The sequence below is a fragment of the Zea mays genome, chromosome 2 (genome assembly GCF_902167145.1).
Source record: "Zea mays cultivar B73 chromosome 2, Zm-B73-REFERENCE-NAM-5.0, whole genome shotgun sequence".
NCBI lineage: Eukaryota > Viridiplantae > Streptophyta > Magnoliopsida > Poales > Poaceae > Zea > Zea mays.
Window position 1 is genome coordinate 114,538,482 of NC_050097.1, and position 22,302 is coordinate 114,560,783.

Below are 22,302 nucleotides of genomic sequence, written 5' to 3' on the forward strand. Positions count from 1 at the left end.
ATTAATAAAACAAGTAAACCAGTGCAATCACGTTCACATTAAAAAATTAACACAACAGAAATAAGCCTCACCATTCTCCATGCGGCCGGATGAGCCTCCTCTCGGCAGGTCTCGGACCAAGCGCATTGCTCTTTTTATACCTAAGTATACAAGTAAATTCAATATGATGAAATGATTAAAAACTAATATCAATTAAACTAATATGCATAATAATACCTGAAGGACGTAGAACCATCTGACGTGTCGCCCGCGCTGCCTGCCCCCATAGGGTCAACCTCCTCATCTTGCTCACCCTCCTCATCCTGCTCACCCTCATCACCCTGCACATGAGCATCCTGCTGAGGAGCCTCCTGCTCACCCTCCTCACCCTGCACTTCGTCTAGACAGTCGAGAAGTTGTTGCTGCCTCTGTCGGCTCTGTGAGGTGCCCTGAAAAAGCCCACTGCCCGAGCTATCCTCGCTGGTCGCGCTGCCCCCACTCCTCCTCGATCTCCTATGCTTGAACATGTTCAACTGTAGATAAATTAATGTCAAACCACAATATATGAAACAAATAATATGAAAATTAATAATGTAAAAATTGGAATACATAGCTTAATTGATTAACTAAAAGAAACATACTAATCAAAAGTCATCCACATCCGATGATGCTTGTTCGGCTCGTTGTTTATTCATACGCTCTTGATTTCGTTGGATCCTTACTGATCTTCTAACGACGACAGGTCGTTTGCGCTTTGACCTAGGTTCTTCAATTAAGTCGCTTGAATTGCAACAGAGATTTTCAAGGCCTTCTCCATTGGTCACATGGAATCGGTGAGCTATGTCTTGATTCGACGCCGCTTCTGGATGAAAAACAGCATCATCGTTGTCCCTGCTCGTACTCACGTAGTCAGCACTCTCTGGAGCGACGACTTGTGGGTTGACTTTGATTGCAACCCACCAAGCCCTATGGCTTGGGTGAGGATATGGCAGGTAGTACACCTGTTTTGCCTGATTTGCAAGGACAACATCGCTCATACTGCTCGGAATCCTAGAGCTATGCTTCACCTCGACATTACCATACTTGTCGACACGAGTCCCACTATGAGGATCAAACCAGTTGCACTTGAAAAACACGACTTTAAGTTCCTTGGGGCCATCGAAAATCAACTCTACAATGTTTTGAAGAACACCGTAATAGTCCACTACTTTGTCATCGTCAACATATGAACTTGCCAACACACCACTATTGGTGGTGGCTGCCAATGGTCGACTCTTCTCCAATTTCGCGGTTCGGAAGCGATATCCATTTACATCATAGCGAGTATAGTTCCGGACGGACACAGAGGTATGTGCCATTTGCTGCAAGTCCGGGTGCATAGAGTTTTTGGAAACCTATACAAGGAATTAGTATATGCATTATATCTTCCAAGTCCAAAATTCAAAGATTAAGTATGGACAATGAGAGAACGACAATTACTAACATAATTACGAAACCACTGCACGAAGTTTGGTCCACCTTTCAACCCATCACGTCGAAGATTTTCTAATTGGATGGTCGTAGGTTTACTAGTAGATTTCCAACATTCTTCATCAAACATGCTGGACATATTAGAAACATGGATATTACACACTATAGAAATTATGAGATGAGAAAATGGACGTAACTATGAGGAAAACTTACTCGAACGCCTCCTGTGTGCTGTCAATATTGCTATACATATATAGCATTAGCGTGTTCAAATCTCATCCTTCAATGTGACGTACACTCCCTTTTCCAACTGCTTTACCCGGATTCGCAAAAATTTGAAGGGTGCTTTGGGGCTATTCATTTTCGACATGAAGTCGCACTGAAGGAGCAAACATATTGTTGGCTCGAGCGAAATACCTGGTTGAGAATTGAGATATCTCCTTAAGGGCAAAAGTCTCCGCAATACACCCTTCGACTCTAGCCTTGTTGCGAACAGACGCCCTGAGCTTTTTCAACGCCCTTTCTATAGGATACATCCACCTGAATTGCACTGGTCTGCCTACCAAAGCTTCCCAAGGCAAATGCACAATTAGATGTTGCATCACATTGAAGAATCCTGGCGGGAAAACCTTTTCAAATTTACAAATAAGAATTGGAATTTCTTTCTCAAATTTCTGCATCAACCTCTTCGATATCGTCTTTGCGCATACTTCCCTATAGAAGTAACTCAGCTCTGCAAATATGCTCCAAAGCTCATCCTTAAAATAGCCTCGAAACATCACGGGCATCAGCCTCTCCATAATAATATGGTAGTCATGGCTTTTCAAACCGATCAATTTACCGATCTTTAGATTGACTGTCCGTTTCAGATTTTCCGCATATCGATCTGGAAATTTTAGATTCTTCAACCACTTAAATATTTCTTTCCTTTCATCTGGCTTGAGGCAGTAATCAGCTCGCGGCCTACTCTCATGCCCTTTATCGCTTACTTTCAACTCGAGCATCGGTCTCTTACAAATTTCAGCCATGTCTTTTCTTGCCTTCATATTATCTTTCGTTTTATCAGTCACATCGAAACATGTGCTTATGATGCTTTCAGCAATGTTACGCTCTTGGTGCATCACGTCTATGTTGTGCGGCATGATCAAGGCTTTTGCATACGGAAGCTCCCATATTGATGAAATATGGGTCCAGTTGTGGTCCTCCCCGTAGCCTTGGAACCTATCATTTTCTCCTTGCTTCAGACAAGCATGCCATGCCATTATCTGCGGTGCAGTTTGCCTCTTTGGTGGCCCATTTCTGATTTTGGCTCCACTTCTGAATGCAGTAAGCGATCTGAAATCATGCTTGAATGGAGTCCAACGTCGATGAGCATCAAAGAATGACACTTTCCCACCATGCTTCAATCTGAATGCATCCGTATCATTCATACATATGGGACAGCACAACCGACCATGAACACACCATCCAGACCAATCTCCATACGCCAGCAGATCATGCACTGACCACAAATAAGCAGCGCGCATGGTAAACTCCTTTTCAATATGGCTGTCATAAGCCTTCACACCTCTCCACAATTGTTTCAGCTCTTCAATTAAAGGGCGAACAAACATATTCAGCTTTGGCCCTGGATGCCCGGGGCCTGGGATGACTAGTGCAAGGAACATGAACTCTTCTTTATTCACCAACTCAGGAGGAAGATTATATGGCACAATGAAGACAGGCCAACACGAGTAAGGGCTTGCACTGGTATTGAAAGGTGTGAATCCGTCCGTCGATAGACCAAGTCGTACACTCCTAGGGTCGTTTGCAAATTCGGGATCAAACTCGTCAAATGCCTTCCACGCATCACCGTCCGACGGATGGACCATTATGTCTGGATCAGTGACGAGACGTACACCATTCTTTGGCCACGTCATATGCAGAGTTATTTCCTTGTTGAGGAACAACCTTGAAAGTCGAGGAATGATGGGCAACCGACGAAGTTGCTTAGCTGCGACCTTCGTAACTACCAATTCACCCTCATCATTTGTCACCTCGACATATCTAGAAGCTTCGCAATGCTTACAACGGTCCAGCTTGTCATCCTCCTCAAAGAATAGCATGCAATTGTTGGGACACACGTCGATCTTCTCATATGTCATCCCAAGACCAGCCAACATCTTCTTTGCGAAGTACATATTCTTTGGCAACTTATGATTCTCCGGGAGAACCTCGCCCATCAGTTGGACGATGTCGTTGTAAGCACTGTTTGAAATGTTGTGCTTCGACTTTATCGCCATTAGTCTTGTGAGAGTCCCAAGAACTGACATCTGAGTGTGCTCGTGCAGTCTCTCTTCTCCCACGGCGAGTAGCTGGAAGAATTCCTGAGCATCACGTGGAAGCTGCCCCGACTCCTCAGTGTTCATTTCAACATCCCTACCAAGATCATGCAACATGTTGTCCATCCTATCATGATCGTCATCAAGTTCCACCTCCGTGTCAACGTGTCTAATAGACTCTCCATGCCGGTACCATACAAGGTAGTTCGGCATAAACCCACTTTTGCAAAGGTGTTTCTCCATTTCTTCCTTCTTCTGAGGCCACTTGTTCTCGCAGCGATTGCAAGGACACTTCACTAGATGACCAGTTGCATCTTTGAAAGCGTGCTCAAGAAAAGCCTTTGTTACACCCATCCATTCATTCGAATGTGCCCCATCCTTTCTCCACCCGTCATACATCACCCTCCGATCACCGTCCATTTCAAAGGCTAAACAAAAGACAAAGAACATCAACGATCGTCCGTGGCTTAGGTGAACTCCCTATTAGGTAAAGGCCCTAAACCCACCCAAGAGTGTAGGCCGATGCTTGTGATTTGTGACGTCTAGCTTACGATTGCCATGAAATTTCGGCAGCATAACCCCGCTGCTCTCCAAGCACACGCCTGAACATGGTGTGTTGGAGAACAACTAGGTTACACAACCAAAATTCCGCGTCAATCGTAAGGCACATGTCATAAATCACAAGCATCGACCTACACTCTCAGGCTGTCCAAAATACATGGACAATTCCAGAACGACGAACCTCACAAGCCAATGTGACGTTCGTCGTTCCCGAACGGGTGACGCATACGGTTCGCTACGGTTAACGATTAAAACTAAACTCTAAACATTAAACTAAACTCTAAAATTAAGATAATAGAATGAGACATTGAGGATAATGAGGCACTGATCACTGATGATCACTGATCACCACTGATCTAGCATGCACTTTTCACTATACAAAACCAATTAAGCAATTGTATCACAATGAGATTACTAATGAAGAATGATGCACACTGCAATCAGAAAAACAAAACCAAGAAAAATATAATAATTGTATATGGCTAACAAAATTGTGTGTTATCAGGACAAAAGCAAAAACTACGTATGTGAACGGTGCACGTACATTGTGTCTTTAACTTACAACACTGCAACAGAGCTGCTCAAGTAGTGATGCTGATGCATACTCTACATGCATGCATGCAATGCACAACAAATTGACACGGGATTGACCGCTTATATATTGCACAATCAGAAACAAGCGATACATTGGATAAGATAAGCTAGCTATAAATCACCAGTTCACCACCGCCTTAACAATCTGTATAACGGTTAACGGCTGCCACGGCACGCGCATGGCACGCCACGTCCGCCATGTGCATCAAATGAAGAAGGGAGACGGGGAGGCTCACCGCGGGGAACGAGGGCGGCGTCGACGGATGGCGGGCGCGGCGTGGACGGACGGCAGGCTCCCTTCTTCACGACGGCGGCCACGGGCTCCCTTCTTCGCGGGCGAGCGGGGCGCGGGCGGCGCGCTCAGGCGGGGCGCGGGCGCGCGGGCTGCGTGCGGCGGCGCACTCCCTTCTTCGCGGGCGGCGCGGCGAGGGTGCGAGGTCCGCGTGCGGCGGCGCGCTCAGGCGCGGCGCGGCGAGCGCGGCGAGGCGAGCGCGGCGAGGGCGGGGCGAGCGCGGCGAGGGCGGGCGGGCGGCGGCGCTGCTAGAGATGGACGAGCGAGAGCGAGAAGAAGCGCGCTGAGGCCGGATGGACGATTAACGGGCCTCTATTTTCGTCGGCCTCATTAAGGCCGACCAAAATAGAGGCCGGTTAATGACTTATTTTCGTCGGCCTGGCTGAGGCCGACGAAAATACCCCACTTTATTTTCGTCGGCCTGGCTGCGGCCGACGAAAATAACCCACATTTTCGTCGGTCCCGAGGCCGACGAAAATACCTTTCGTATTCTCGTGGGCCTGCCCACGAAAATATTCACTGGCCCACGAAAATAGACCACATTTTCGTCGGTCACGCTGGCCGACGAAAATAACATTGTATTTTCGTGGGTCGGCCGACAAAAATAGCCCGACCCACGAAAATTTATGCGTTTCCTGTAGTGACCTAGCATGTGTAGGATGAGTTGAAATCCTTTTTGCTATTACTAGTGTGCTAGGTGGCTATGTCTCATGCTTTGAGTCATTCACTTGTCTTGATTTATTCATATCATGCTAAAAATTCAAAATCAAGATAAGTGATAATCAGAAAGATCGAGATGGGTTTGTATTTGTCACCACATCACTGTATCAAGACTACTTCCATTTGCACTTTTGGATGAACTTGAGCAGTGTAGTGGACGATCAAAACCGGTGTTTTTAGCTTCTGATTGCTTATCTACATAAGCTACACTCGGTTGAAAAGTTAGACAAAGACAATGCTTACAACCTCTCGCACTCACATGCTTTTCAATGAAATTTGGAATCCACTACAAAATTCGATATATCCTGAAAATTTCAAATGGTATCTATTTCAGATATGTTTCTAGCATGATGAGTGATCACTGTTTGGGGTAGTTCACCTTGTTCACTTGTGACTGGCACTTAGTTGATTTCTTGCTTACTATATGCTTAGTGTTGTCTTTGTGGTGAACATCTCTTTGAAATGCTTAAAACTGATTCAAAATACTTACACTTCACATATCTTGTGCATATCCCCAGTTTGAGCATCTACTAGCACGTGCATTTATTGCTGCACACTTAGCACAACACCGCTTAGAGCATTTTTTACACTCTGGCTGGTATACTCCTGAAGCTCATGCATTTTCTCTATTTCATACTCTTTGTTGCATTTCTGTTTTTTCTCAGGGGGGTTCTCTTGTCAAGAGGGAGTTTTTCTTTCTACCCCTGTCTGTGCTTGATGAGTTCCATTATCAACAAGGGGGAGAGATTTTGAGATTTCCCGTTTCCTCTATCTAGGGGGAAAATTTTGTCTTTCGGGCTTCCGCTCATTCAATAGGGCGAGATATGTTATTTGGAGCTATTGCTAGTTGTGTTGAGTCGTTTGCCTCCTTCTAGAGGAACTAGCTTTGATTTTAGCTTTTGTGCTCCGATGAGATTTTGGCTTCTGGTTAGTGGTGTCGAACCCTGCTTTTGCCTTTTATTGAGGGCTAGTCTTTTCTTGCTTGGTCGTGTTGAGCCATTGCCCATTTATTTGGGGACCAAGTTTTGCTTACTCTAAATGACTTATCTGGCTTTTATCTGGCTTATGGTCATTTGAGTGAGTTTCTCTTCTTACTCTTTATGTTTACATATGCTCAAATGGTGGTGTTGACAATGCACTCATCAAGGGGGAGATTGCGAACACAAGGTTGACTTGTCCCTTGTGGTTCGGGTTCATGATGAGTGATTGTCAATGGGTAGCACTCTGGGGTAGTCAGTGGACTGACCAGAGTGTGAGATTATGCTTGTGCAACCATGTCGGTCGACTTGTGGTGTGCAGGTGAGGAGCACAGGAACAGTGGTTGATGGTTGAGGTGAAGGTCATGCGGGCTCGTGCTGATGGACCGGGAGCGGTGAAGGGCGAGTGCTGGGTCTTGACTGACGGATCAGAGTAGCCAGGTGACCAATCACGGTGGCTGACACCTGGGACACACACTTGTGCAAGGATGTGGTGGAGTGGACCGTGTTGCCGGCATGGTCAAGGACTAGCGGGACACATGTTTGATTGTGAAGGACGTGCACGAGGTGCGATGCTCATGACAGGTTTGGTGGTTTGGGTCTCAAAACCACCCAGCGCTACGGATGACGGGTTTTGCTGAGTTTGGGCCTCAAAACTCGGCGGTGGCGGTTCCGAAGGGAACCGGTGGCGGCACGCGACATGATCACGGAGGGTGCATCATGGCGAAGCAACTCCGTGTGAAGGACGTGGCCGTCGGATCGAAAACCTAGGAGTTGGTCCATTTCGCCCCGGTGGAGTGGATAGGCTCTATGTAAATAGGGTAGTTTAGGAAGTGAGAATAACCCTCTATAAATAGAAGGGAGGGCTGGTTGGTTCAGCATCCCTTTGATGCCATTTGTTTTGAGCACTCATTCTAGAGCTCCTAGTTTTCTCTCTAGGTAGACACCAGTTGAGCCGAGGTTTCCGCAGTGATTTTGTACTTCGACTGTGTTCTTGATTTTCAAGTTTAATCAGAGGAAGGGTCGCCGGTCCAGCCCACAGGGCTCTTTGGCTTCAAATCTCAGTTTGTACCCTTGCTGAAATTTCTGAAATTTTATAGTCTTGGTTTCTCCTTTTCCCGATCTTATGTTGTTGGTGAAAAACTTTGATTCCTTTGAGAGGATTTGGTCTGGGGATTGTTTGGTGGTGAGTTGCACTCTTCGGACCACTGCATACACCTATTTGTTGCAGATTTTGGTCACGATCTGAGAAAAATTCAGGTTGAACTCGTTTCTAGAAAACCCCAACAAAACCCTAATTTCTGCTGTATTTTTAAATCTGCGGGTGATTCACAAGTTGGATTGAGCTCAAAATTCGGGGAGATCTTGCAAAGATATTTGCTCACGTGTGTGTAAAATTTCATATCAATCGGAGTTCGTTTAGTTTAGTTTTGAAATCAAGAACGGATTTTTGTATAGCTGAAAACAACACTTGTTGACGATACTGTATTGTACCGTTTTGGACTTTTTGGTGTCCGATTTGCGATCCGTTTGTTTTACTGGTCTCATGTGAGTATTAGGAACATTTTGTAATCATGAGATCAGTCGTTCGCTGATGTGTTTATGGTTTGTGCACTTACTTCATCTCAATTGAAGTAAAGTATTAATTTTCAGTGTTTGGAGACAAAAATCCGATTAGCTCCCATTCACCTCCCTCTAGTCGCCTTACCGATCCTACACTAACAGTAAAGAAAAAGTAAACATGCTAACAATAATGAACAAAGGTCACGCATTCCCTCATCATAAGAAAAACGAGAACCATAGAACACATAAAACTTATACTGCTAAAGGTTCATCGAGTGTGAATTTATACGGCCACAGAAACTACACAAATACAGATAATATAGCTGGGCAGCAAAAAAAGGTGTTAGTATTCTTTAAAAAGGTTCATAAGAGATTGGATTCCTTTAATTTTACTTGGCTGAGGTTCAACACCATTAGGAGGATCATGGCAAGTGCCAAGCCCGGTAGGAGACTAAATTATTCGATGAGAAGTAGAGGCCACAACTGCAATGGATTGTAAGAATGGAACTATATTGCTAGGGGACCAAACAATGTATCAACACCCTTACCTTTTATCCCCGAGGAAATCAGCGATTCTACCAACAATCTGTTGGGTACTCCCTGCTTCAGTGCATGCATAAGGTTCATTGGTTACTTCGCTGAGAAATTTCATCATGTCCGGATTCCGTGACACTGACACAAAAGCCTAGCAATCGAAGTCGAACTGTTTCTTCAGCTCTACATATACTTGGTTCGCAAGTGTTGTCTTTCCTGCCACTCCATGTCAAAAAATAGAGAACATCTTCACCTCATGTGGTTCTGATGCAGCAGCATCTTGATGCTTCCTTGCCAGGCATTTCATCAGCTCGTCTTTTGGTCCATCGACGCCGACAAGCTTTGAAGCATCCTCAAACATATCAAGAGCTCTATGGTCCGTGGTTGCATTAGGGGCTGTTCGGTTGCTCAGAAATGGTGGCCTGTAACTATTCCTGTCTAGATTGTTTACCTATTTTATATAAGATTTTATCAGGTGTAATAATTCTGGGTCCAATCCTGGACAACCGAACAGACCCTACTTGTATTCATGATAGTCTTATTACTTTTGTATCTTCCGTTCCTGTCTTCATTCCACGGTTCCACCTCCTTGACTTGGGCCTTGAGGTCTTCGATTGCCTTTGCAATCCGGCGGCGATTCTTGGCCCTGGTTAGAAAAGCTTTGAATTTGTGGACGAAGCCCTCGGGACTAATAGACTTGTCATCAACACGGAGCATGAACTCGTCAATGGTATCCTCCATATCGTAGGAGAGCTCGCGAACCTCCTTCATCCAGTTCTTGTCCTGTGCATCGGGATTCTCCTCTTCTGACTTGACGAGAAGGAACGCATGGATGGCAGCAAGCTCAGCCGTGAGAGACTGTACCTCGCGGCGCACCCGCTTGAAGCGTTTACTTATCACCCACCCATCAAGGCCGCAAGCTTCTTTAGCACGTGATTCAATGCCCTAGTCGTTGCGCACACCAGTAGCCCCTCCATAGGGTGCGTTTGTATATTAGATCTCATACCGAATTCAGCTTTTACTCCTACTTAGGGATGGATTCGGATCAGATATACATGGAAACGAATCCGAATGTCACTGTTTACCATATTTTAATTCAAATACGAATATGGATATTATCAGATACAAATACAAAATGAATAGTTCAAATTTGGATTCACATTTGAATACTTACTTGATTTGGAACATAGCATCATAACAAGTATTAATTTGTTTTATCGATGGAATTTATAGTTGATAAAAATCATATTACAAGCAAATTATAAACAATAGTATATATATTATTTAATTGAAACTTAGTTGAATATCATATTTTTAAATAAATTATTTATACCTGGTATATTTATATTTTGGACCTTAAATATAATCTTTTCGTATATTAATTATATTTGTATTTTGGACTCTAAACACTCGAATAATCTAATGTATTCAAAATTAGACTTTTTATATTAATTAAAATTTATCATTGTATATCACTAGTAATGTAAGATTAACACAATCATTTATTTATGATATTTATTTATGATATGAATATTTTAACATTTTAAATGGTGTATATCAGTTTTTAGTACATTATTTAAAGTTTAAAATCACTTGTAATTAGTAAAAGTAATAAAAGTAAGTTTAAATTGATTTTATCGAATACTTTTTCCTTTCGGATACGAATAGTATCGGATATTTCACGGTTTTGTCGAATACGAATCTTAAACTGGATAGAGAAAAACCGAATTCGGATATGTCTATTTAACATCCATATTAAAATCGAATACGGATATCCATATTAGCACTTTATCTAAATACGGAACAAATAATTCGGATCTCTAGACATCTGAATCCATCCCTACTCCTACTTCAGGTTGCAAGAGCATTCGAGCAAGAAGAATAGCACAAGATCAAACAAGCTACAGGATCCAAGAATCCGACTGCAGTGTCAGCGCGTCGTCAAGGTTGGGGGGAGTCGTAAGTCACGATATTTTCACGCAAATTTTACGTGCTACGTGATGGTTGGAAATCGAACAGGTAACCTCACCCTCCAAAAAACCTCCTCAACCACTCTGTCTATGACTTGACTTTGCTTAAACTATAATTTTGTTATCCAAATATTATAACTAACTGAGTATAAATTGACTATTTGAGACTGTAAATTAACTCAAACAAAAAAATTGTCAACTAAAAATTTAAATAACTTCTATAGTCCCACAACTTTTATTTTGATGTTTTTTTCTATCCGAGGTTGTTTGCAAAATTTGCATTTTAAATTTGACAAACTCGAATGTATTTTTTTGAGAGCTGAGATGATTTCAAATAAAAAGTTGTAACTAAAAAATATTATAATTTTTTGAGATCTATAACTTTTATTTTAGTAGTTTTATCATCCGAGATCGTTTGAAAAACTCAAAAAATTAAGGATAAAAATAATTTTTAATACCGGTTTCTAGTGGCGATTTATTAAAGAACCAACACTACAAATAGCATTGGTGGTTGATAACCAAAACTACCTATAAAAATTATATGCTATTGTAGTTTTTAAGCTTTTTTCTACTGGTGACAACCTCAGCGAGCCAAAGGAGGAAGAGGACGCGCCCGGCGCGTCGGAGCCTGGGGCGGCGGTGGCGCCTGGAGGCTGACTGCAGTTGATGTGGGCGCTGGGCAACGGGAACGGAGGGAAGGACCGGAACAAACCGGCGGCCATGTGAATCGTCTAGTCCCGCACGCACGTAGCCAGCGTCGTTCTAGGCTCCTCGCTGGTGGTGTCCACATGCCACCGCCGATGAACCCGGAGTTGTTTGTGTGCTCCTGAGCCGGCTGTGTTGGAGTTAGTGAATTATATACAAGATTAAATGACTTCATTCTTCTCTATATTATGCTCAGACTGTCTGTTAGACCGAGACAAGTAACATGATATTAATTAGGGGCATGTTTGTATGCACTAAAACATAGTTTTTAAGACGTCACCTAGGCGTATAGGCGCTCAAAAATTCTGGCGTTCACCATCGCCATGCAGAATTAGACATGGAGGGAGGGAGGGAGGATGGAGATAAAGATGAGGGAAAGTGTTCCAACACTGATTTCTCGGGAGAGTAGGCGTCGATCTGATGGGAAGCAGCGGCAGTGCTGGAGGGAGCTTGAAGGACAGAGCGGTGACGCTTGATGAGCGGTGGTGTCATGTCCCGACGATAGCTTGGAGGGAGCTCGAAGGGTAGGGGAGCAGCACTAGAGGAAGATCGAAGGGGTGGGCGGCGGCGCTGGAGCGTGAGAGAGTAGGGCGACGACGTAGGGAGTTTTTTAGATGAGAAGTAGGTCAAAATAGGGATGAGAGGGAGGGCATATGGGCTGGGATGGTGGGCTGTCTAAGTGGGCTGGAGCCCTTATCCCCTCTCTTTTCCCCCTTTTCTCCTTCCATCTTGCTACCATTTTATCGCTGCATATGATAATTAGGTGTCTCCTAGGTGTCCGGAAGGTGGTGGAATGCCGTACCTTTTAACGCTTCAAGATCTATGCACTAGAGCTAATACTTAGTTGACTAACAAATTTGCTAGAAAAATTAGCTAGCTAACTACTTCCTCCGTTCTTTTTATTTATCGCGTTTAAGGTAAAATAAACTAGCGGGTAACAAATATTCGAAAACGAAGATAGTATTAGCTATTTTACTAAAAGTAGCTAATATCTGAACTATTAGCTTGGTTGTTTCGACATCTCGACTAATTTTATCCGTAAACCATTAGCTCTAATGTATTAAAACACCCCTTAGTTTTATTAAGAATAAGGTATCCGAGGAAGTTGTTGGGTATAAAAAAGATACATGTTCCATGCATATACATTGTACCTCTATTTATAGGGATTTATAAGGATAATACGACGTATAACTTTATATAAAATTACATTTATATCTTTAACCCATATACATGATCTATAGAGGTCATGATCTATAGAGGTCGTTAAGATTATTGTTGTCTTTTCAAGGGCGTTTTGTCTTTTCTTCTTAGAATCGTGTCAGACACGTCGCTTGAATCCTCCTTGGTCTTCTTATCCACGTGCCTTCACCTTTCGGACCTTCTAGACTCTTAGCATGGTCCATTTGAACCACGACTCGTATGTGCATATTAAGATAAAGCTTGTTCCATCGTTACTAAAACAAACCTAAAGATAGAGAACCTTCGGTATATCTCTACTATACTTAAAGCACCAGTTTCAACGGTCGTGCGTCATTTTTTTATAAAAAAAAACACCCTCATTTTTTTCTTGATCAACCCGCCGTCCTCTCCGCGATAGGATCCACGATCCTCGCGTCGCCGCTAACACTGCCCTGCCCGTGCGTTAATCGTCGTCTATCCCTGCACGATCCAAATGTGCTCCCACCTCCCCTGCATGCGCAACAACCCCACGCCCCACCCGGCGATACGGTAGCCGACGCCCCTACCCCTAGGTCGTGCCCGTTTCCTCCCCCACCCTCGCGTCCCCGCCGTCACGGCGTCACCCATCCACTTCCTCTCCCTGCTGCTGCAGCTCGCGCAACCCCCATCTCACCCTCTTCCTTCCTGCCACACCGTTGCTACCACCGCCCTGCCCTGAGAGGGCCCGACGCCATGGACCTCCTCGAGAAGATGATGGGGCGGGGAGTGCTCTCGGACCTGCAGAACTTCTCCGGCCTGATGGAGCACCTGGCCAGCGTTGTCGACCTCAATGGCATGGCTGGACGGTAGGTTTGCTGGCTCATTCTTGGGATCGTCTTCGATTCGTTCGTCGCCTCCGTGGCTCTGGTCCGTGCCCCCCTGCCCCCAGCGACTGCTGATGCGGTCCGCCGTCCAGTACGTGCCGCATCACCGCTTTCTTCTATTTGCAAGTGGATGATTCAAGGGTCGGTTTGTAGTGCTTGTAAATTGTTGTTCATGAAATTATGCGAGACAGTGTAGTGTCTCTACTAGGACTGTTCCGCCGTGGGTTTAGAAAATTTCTTAGTCTGTGTTTTAAATTAGGGAACCAATGAACGCATGTCGTAGTGCATTCCTAATTTTAGACTGGAAATGCTTTGGGTGATTTAGATACTGAAGTAATGTTAGTACCTTTTGCAGATTGGAAATATATCTCACTGTGATCCATGTACAGTTAATGATTCAAGTCCCTCTCACTTAAGTCAGAGGAGACTCATCCCTAAAGTCATCCAGATATACACATCGTTCTCGCAACTTCACCATGGAAACAATATAGCTGCCAATTATTGTAGAAGATGTTGAGTAGAAACACACATAAAAGGTTGAAAGTGGTGGGAGACCATCAGACCAACCAGATGAACATCCTCAACCAACACCCTTGCACGAATGAAGGCACCTTTCTAGGATGAATGGAACATGCTTTTAAAAGATGAATATGGCAGCATTAGCTAATAGCATCAGCACTCGTTATTGATCGAAGTCTGAAATGTGTCACTAAGAATTCACATTATCCACAGGTGGCAAACGAGAAAATTAAAACTGACTATTTGTAAATGGTTAAGTCAAAATTTCAACTTTCTAATGTTAAACTGTTTGGAGGGAGCAAAGCTTTGCTCGGCATTGGTCTTACTACTTTGGTTTCCTATTTTTGTAGATCCATACTTGAACACAGATACAGGTACAATGTCCCCCTTTGAGCATGGTGAGGTGTCTGTTCTTGATTTTCTTGATAACGGTGGATAGGTACATCTCCCTAATACTTCCATTTAATACACATTTTTAAAATTTGCAGCCTCGATGGTATCTACCTAACCTGTGGTATTTGTAGGTTGACTTGGATTTGGGGAATTATGAGTGTTTCATAGATGTTACTCTGACGAGGGATAATATTACCTCTAGAAATATATACCAGTATCTTCTAGCTCAAGGAAATACTTGTGTTTTCTCATTTGAGATTGTAACTGATAGTTTCTACTTCTTTCGGTCTGTCATTGAGAAGGAGAGAAGGGGTGATTATATTGGAAAGACTTTATAGGTAATTTTTCTGTGGCATTTATTACTCATGTTGCATTGGACTGTCCATATCACATAATTTAAAATACCTATGGTTTCAAATATCCAGGTTGTTCCTCATGTCACTGATGAAATAAAATAGTGGATACAGTCAGTGTCTTTAGTTCTTGTGGATGGGCAGATCTATCCAGCTGATGTTTGTGTTATTGAATTAGGAGGCACTGTGTGTAGGGTTTTATGACATCTTACAATATGACACTTATGTAATTATTATAATATAGCAGATAAATTGATTTCACTTTTTATTTTAGGTGATATTGAGTCAATGCCCTTCATTGAAGATTTGCGCCAATTATCCTTTTCTCCTGGTATAGCTGGTTTTTCCATTGCAATTTCCACAATTTATGGTTGTGGTGATATGTTTTGGTTTTACAACTTCACTCTTATGAGACTTGTATTGTTTCTCATGGTTTTTTTCTATCTATTTGTTTGGGAACGGTTGGACCCTTAGATTAGGCTACACTCTTTGCACTGCCATTTCTTTTATGCTAATGTAGCATTCACACATTTTATATTTCTTGGAATTAAAGCCATCAAAATTGTACATTCATCTTATGATGTTGGGGTTATTTTGCAGACACATTCAGTGAAGATTTGTTCTCAGGTTGATCTGTGCAATTTTGATGGCACTCATGGTGTCAAGTGAGGACTGGTTAGGATCCTTGACAAATATTCTTTATGTTTCCCGCCCTTGCTTCCACTAGGCTAATTAAATTTCTCTCTTATTAAGGCAATTTCCACCAGGGTTCAAAATGAAACAGAAGTTCACTTGGCAACAAACTATACAAAGCCACTTATTCTTCACTGGTCATTAGCAAAAAAAGACTAGAGAATGGAAGGTAAAACTCCAAATTTTTTCATTTGTTTAAGATGCAAGCAGTTGTATTAACACTGCCATCAGTTCCAATGCAGTGTTATTTAAGTGTGCAAGAACTCCTTCAAATGTATTGCCATCTCCTTTCAAATTGCTTGATAGGGCGTGTGAAATTGAATTTACTAGACAAGAAAATAATTAAGCTCATTCATTGTTTAGGAGTAAAGACAAATGTATGATATTCTTTAGGACAAAGAGAAACAATTTCACAAATTTCAGCCAATTGATTCTACTACCTTAAAAAATTTATTCTAAAAGAATACTCAAACCTGGTGACCTTATGGCAATGAGCAAAAAACAATGTTTCTAGGTGGATAGACTTGATTTTAGGTACTCCTTCAATACCAAATTAGAAGTCATTTTAGCTTTTCTAAATACAAAGCTTTTGCTATGTGTCTTATTCTACAGTGTATCTACATACACAGTAAAAGTTATGAACCTAAAAAGGACAAAAATGCCTATATACACTATAAAAGCCAAAACGACCTACAATTTAGAAAGGAGGGAGTGGCTGAATTATGTTGAAGAAGTTATCACTCTGTAGTAGGTATAACTGGTATGCCAAAGTTCGAGCTCATTTTCTTTTCCATCATTTCACATTATTTTACTAGGATGTTTTTTTTGTTTTGGGTGTAGATAGATTTTAGTTTTCTTTTTTGTGAATCGGCCATGAGGTCCTGCTTAACATATTACCATGAAGATGCATTAATTACTTGCCTTAGGGGAACTTCCTGTTGCGTCTGTGTTTCAGGCATTAAACTCACCAGAAAAATTATAACGATCACTTACTTGCCTTGAAATCACAATCAATGTGGACACTTATTATCACAACTATATGGTTTTGTTTGTTTTGATAATGGGCTCAGATCCAAAGTCTGTTGCCATATATTATCAGTTGTACATTTCAACATATTTGAATTTGTGGAAGTGTCAGCTATGTGAAAGCTCTCTTGTGGGTTTTGGTGGTTTGGATGACAACCCAATTAAAGGACTAACAAGTGTGCTAAGTGTTGAACAGGTGCTTAATGCAAAGCTAACAGGGTTCAACACAAGTGAACAAGTGTGATGGTCCAAAGACTGGATTATCTATAGATAATGGACATCACAAGTAAGATGGACATTGCTTAAGTGAGACTTGGTGTGCGTAACTCAGAGACAACCGATCAAGCCAAGGATGGAGGCAAGAAGAGCTTCGAGTTATCGAGTGCACGGGAGAAGGTCAAGGAGACCAGGAACCCAAAGCCAGGGGTGAAGAAGAAGACTTGCAAAGTCAAGGTTGATCGAGTTAAGAAGACTTATGGTGCATCAAGGATCACTACATAAGGCTCAAGATCAAGCTCGAGAAGTGAACGGGGGTTGGGGCTCAGATATGTCAATCTAGATCAAGTCAAGTTGACTTGATGGTTTAGAGTCCAACATCGACCTCAAACAAGCCAAATTGGGTAAAACGATAAAAAAGGTTAAGTATGTAAGGTTTGAGTGTTCAACCATTTTGCATACACCTCTTACTACAAGTTTGGTGCTTTGGTTTGCTCTCTAACTCTTTCTGTAGAGAAAGTACCATTCTGAGCTCTGCTGGAGGAGAAACAGAAAAACTAGGAGAAGAACAAGAAAGATGTAAGTTTCTAGGACTAAATCAATTGGATTATACTCTAAATGTGTTTGTTTAAGTCTCAGGAAAATCCTCCCAAAAGTTGAAGTCAAACGGAGAAAGAACGGAGGAAAAAGCACTTAGTGTGCTGTTGGCTGGTGCACAGGACAGTGAATAGTAGCTGTCCGGTGCACAGGACAGTGAATAGTAACTCTGTCCGGTGCACAGGACAGTGAATAGTAACTGTGTCCGGTGCACAGGACAGTGAATAGTCGCAGCGTCTGGTGCACAGGACAGTGAATAGTCGCAGCGTCCGGTGCACAGGACAGTGAATAGTAGCTGTGTCCGGTGCACAGGACAGTGAATAGTGACCTGTCCGGTGCACAGGACAGTGAATAGTAACCTGTCCGGTGCACCAACGGCTAGCTGTTCCAGAGAAGGAAACTGTCAATCAGATCCGTTACTGTTCACTGTCCGGTGCGCCACCGGACAGTCCGGTGCACCCGCAACCAGGGAAGGCTGGGAGCTTCCAAATGAAGCTCTAACGGCTCCTAGGCCATTTGGGGCTATAAAAGGGACCCCTAGGCGCCTCAAACAACAACACAAGTGCAGCCAACAATTGTATACATCACTCGGATCGATTCTCTCTCTCCCTCTTGTGTAAATCTCTCTAGTTTGTGTGAAGGCAAAGTTATAAGCCTTTAGAGAGTGGAGAGGTGCTGCAAAGAGCTAGAGCAAAGTCTTGAGCGCATTGTTACTCCGCCGGAGTGCTGTCAAGAAGATTGTAAGCAGCCGCGGCTTTGTTGTAACCCAACTCAACATAGTGGAAGGCTCTATCTGTCATACTGACAGATCTGAGCAAACGGAGGAAGGAGTTGAAATAGACTCCAAGCCCAGGTGTGGCTAACTCCAACGAGGACTAGGCAAGCATTTCAGGCTTGGCCGAACCTCGGGATAAATTCCTGCGTCTGTGTGCTTCGCTCTGTATTGTGTGCTGACTCTCTGTCTTACTCACTTTTTATATCTGCACTTCAACACTTATCTGTGGTACAAGTTATATTTGAAGTGCAGGGCATTTTGAGACAGGATCTTCTATTCCGCTGCAACCTACTCGAAGGATCTTTCATTCCACTGCGATCTGGTCCTTGAGTAGAGTAAGAACTAAAGTTTTAAAGTGATAATTTTTTATTCGCCTATTCACCCCCCCTCTAGGCGACATCCAGATCCTGTTCCCGGGCAAAGGGAACTTTCACTATGTACTCACCAAGGCACCCATTACGAGGCGTGGAACATCGTCGTGCTTGTTCCGGTGACGTTGTCCTGCCTCTATGAGAGGAAGAGGGAACTCAACAACCAAAAATGGACCTACCAGGTTGGTACCTCACGTACTCATATCATCTAATGTCAAACTGCTACTCTCCCCAGCCCCTCTCTGTTACTTCGAACCTATACACAAATAATGATTGTGAGACTTCGCGCATGAAGATCAGCCTGCACCGTGAGGTGCTAGGCGTGCGTTCCATCGTCAGGAGCTCCTCCGTCGAGTGGGGTTCTGTGGCCAAAAAGCAGCCCATGACATGGCACAAGGACACAAGGTCAGTGGTGTACTAATACTACAGGGTATGTCCCACCTTGTCGTTGGTTGTGTCTCTATGTCACACCCTGTCGCTGGTTGTGGCTCTAAAATGTGGATAGTTAGTACAAGTGGATGTTTTGCTGAAAATGTAGAATGGACTGATTGAAAGATGTGGTTTTCAAGTTGTCACTTGTCTGCTTAGAATAAAAGTTTGGGCAGTTTCAAGGTGGTACACAGCATATTATGATACAACTATAGTTGCCTCGCTCGCTTTTGATGTGGCTTTCATCATTGAATAAGGACCTGCTTGTTTACTCTCTAGATTATGGAATCCAACTTAAATAAGTTAAGTGACAAACAAACAACATATATTATCAACTGGATTATATAATCTAAAGTTCACGCAATAATAGCAAAATTTTAGATGCTACTATACATGGTTTTTTATCACATTAGAAGATCAAACATGCCTCCACCAGAAATAAAGGACTTTGAAGGCAAATTCTCGTTAGTCCCTCAAAGTCGGGTGTTGAAAACTCATGCATGAAAATTGACCTAGACTACTGTGAATAATATATGTAAATTATTTTATCATGAAATAGATAAGGAAGCGCAGAACTTAAAAGCATGTAGTTCCGTTCTCAGTAGTGTGTTGTAGCAGGCTGTGTGCAGCCATCAGAATCCAATTGTCTAATGAGTGATGTCGTCATGCTCTGTCAGGTTGATTTGTTATTTATATGTTGATTGCTCCTGCAAATCAGTGGTGGATTTACTGCAGCGTGCATAATCTGGAGTCTTTCTTTTACACTGCTTCGATGAAATCTGATGTATTCACTACATGCAATTTCTGATTATTATTCATATTTCATAAGGTATGCCATCCGAAAGAGGCTCTTTGTCGGGTTTCACTCTACATACATTCAACTGTTAAACTATAGATAAAATGAATTTTCAAAACGTCACTTGTTTGACATATTCAGGATCATTTTGTCATTTGCTTTATTGGTTTATTTGAATGTATGTAGTATTATATTGCAGCATTACATAACTAGGCACATGACAAAATTCTGCTTATGAAATAGTTGGTACAGTAGTGTGCTTAACGATCTCAACTATCAAATTTCTATCGTGATGCATTTGGATTTTCCATGTCTATATCACCCTTGTATATCCTTCCTGCATTACTAATGTCATGAATTGGGGCGCTCTATGAAGTAGTAGGTGCTGATGTAGGTTTCCTCTGGGGAATGCTTTTTAATGATTTGTGCAGTTCATGCTACAATACTTAACAGAAACATTGGAATAGTCTTTTAGATGCATTGAATCCCAAATTTGTAGCTGAATTCGAATTTCATATCTATTGTTCTGTAATTTAAAAGCTTCAAATACTCTATAAACAACTTTGTGCTTCAAATGTGCAGAGACTCCATGTGGAGCTCCACATTGAACATCACAATGCATCAAGATGATTGGGTCCCTGCATTTGAACGGGGGATGGGTCCTTGAGACCCCTGTGTATCAAAGCACGTGGCATGCTGAATTATTTTCTCGGCTATAATGACATCATATATTGGCTAAAATGGACAATAAATTTAAGTGTTTTACAAGGGAAAAAGATTTTGTTGTATCTCATATTGAAATCTAACATGCACCTCTTGTAGAATTGATTATGGATACCCTAGATCTAACTTGCACCTCTCGTAATATATAGAAACCGTAGCAACACACAGACATTATACTATCATATATAGAAGTTTGCATGGTACTGATGGTTGCAACGCAGTGGTGAATTAGCTAGATTAAAATAAAAAAAAATTAGGTATGGCTAGAATCATAAATCGATTATGAAATATTTTCTCATAAGAGTATAATACACATCTGTACATAAGTTATTGTGATATTATATGTTTTCGTTGCAACGCACGGGCATTCACCTAGTAGTGTATAAAACATCTCACTGCAAGGTCTATACTGGTTATTTTTTTACATTCCACAACACAATATTTATATTTCTAAAAAAACTTTTTACAACAATATACTCAATAATTTATCTAATTATATAGCTAACTTTGTACCATAAGTATTAATATTCTGTTATATATATTTTATTAAAACTTAGAATTTTTGAGAGCGAGGATGGTATTTTTTTTATAGGACCAAAAATACCTAGCATTTATTATCCCACGCTGATGGATGAAAAAAGCGACGCACACCGGCCAGCGGGCAGCTCTTCCTCTCAGGCCAAGTCTACTCTCACCTCCCCCGTCTCTCAGATCCACGCTGCCTAGTTGTTCGGACTTCAGACCCCGCCGTGCGCTGCCCATGGCCGCGGGTCGCGGCGACGCGGCGAGCATGGTGGCGGTGGGTCTGGTGTGGGGCGCCACCAACGCGCTGATGCGGCGGGGCGCGCTCGTCTGGGACCGCCGCGCCCGTGCCTGCCCCTCCGGCAACGTCCTCCGGCGGTGGGCGGAGCTGCTCCTGACGTGGCAGTACTCGGCGCCGTTCGCCGCCAACCTGAGCGCGTCCGCGGCCTTCTTCGCGCTCCTCGGCGGCGCGCCCATCTCCGTGGCCGTCCCCGTCACCAACGCCGTCACTTTCGCCGCCACGGCCGCCGCCGCCGCGGCCCTTGGCGAGCGCGTCCGGCCAGCGCCCGCGGTCCTTGGTACCACGCTCATCGTCCTCGGCGTCTGGGTCTGCATCTCGTAGGCTTAGGCTGAAGATCTGCTTGGTTTAGTTCTGGCATTACAGTCGTCGCATGGGGGGAAAAAAGGAAGTTTTGAGGGCAATTCTCAGATTCCATTTCACTCCTCTGTGCTGTGTTGCCAATTGCCATATGAGTGAATTATTCCCAGTTTGTTGATGGCAGCGGCGTTTCATTAGCTAGATGGTCAGAATATAATGCAGTTTCATTCTGGTAATTTTGGTTACTGAATCCATTTCTGCTTAGGTGATGAATGAATATAACACTACGGTTCCATTCATTACATCCTGAGGGTTGACATCCCACAGCAGAGCATTCTTCTACCCTTGGAGCTAATTTGAGAACCTTATTTTATCAATTGATTTCTAAATTCTCCTTGGCATTGAATTGGATCAACAGAGTTGTTTTTCCAAATTCATTTCAAGCTGAAATGGTATTGGGGCACGTTTCTGTTTCATATGTTTTGATGTTCAATTCCAGCAAATACCAAGCTCCTCGGTTCCGTATTGGGGGTGTGTGGTTTGCTTCTGTACTGATATCATGG

The 22,302-nt window shown here is 43.0% G+C and overlaps 1 protein-coding gene, 1 long non-coding RNA gene and 1 pseudogene across 12 annotated transcripts; 1 reads left to right on the forward strand and 2 right to left on the reverse strand.

The window, feature by feature from the left end:
• The window catches only part of LOC109944256 (disease resistance protein RGA5-like), a 28,810-nt pseudogene extending 18,711 nt beyond the window's left edge, over window positions 1–10,099 (reverse strand).
• A 1,429-nt stretch (window positions 10,100–11,528) lies between these two features.
• On the reverse strand, window positions 11,529–12,285 carry LOC109944017 (uncharacterized). The gene is made up of 2 exons (XR_002267248.1): window positions 12,075–12,285; window positions 11,529–11,816 (listed from the first exon to the last, which is right to left on the reverse strand). It is a non-coding gene; the product is annotated as an uncharacterized lncRNA (long non-coding RNA).
• Window positions 12,286–13,326: 1,041 nt separating this feature from the next.
• On the forward strand, window positions 13,327–22,215 carry LOC100278112 (uncharacterized). Of its 11 annotated transcripts, none has more exons than XM_023301507.1 (10): window positions 13,327–13,819; window positions 14,598–14,686; window positions 14,772–14,978; window positions 15,268–15,324; window positions 15,594–15,668; window positions 15,747–15,855; window positions 18,694–18,853; window positions 18,967–19,101; window positions 19,778–19,929; window positions 21,212–22,215. In XM_023301507.1, the coding sequence occupies exon 10, from the start codon at window positions 21,251–21,253 to the stop codon at window positions 21,761–21,763; it is 513 nt and encodes a 170-aa protein (XP_023157275.1). In that variant the 5' UTR covers window positions 13,327–13,819; window positions 14,598–14,686; window positions 14,772–14,978; window positions 15,268–15,324; window positions 15,594–15,668; window positions 15,747–15,855; window positions 18,694–18,853; window positions 18,967–19,101; window positions 19,778–19,929; window positions 21,212–21,250; the 3' UTR covers window positions 21,764–22,215. The 11 variants fall into 11 exon arrangements, with proteins under 11 accessions (XP_023157275.1, XP_023157276.1, XP_023157277.1 ...); XM_023301508.1 differs by having other exon boundaries at window positions 18,972–19,076; XM_023301504.2 differs by having other exon boundaries at window positions 13,328–13,819; window positions 18,967–19,076.
• Window positions 22,216–22,302: the final 87 nt, after the last annotated feature.

What these genes read in the sequence shown, in the direction of transcription:
- LOC100278112 (XM_023301507.1), top strand. Translation starts at nt 21,251, where the DNA reads ATGAAAAAAGCGACGCACACCGGCCAGCGGGCAGCTCTTCCTCTCAGG.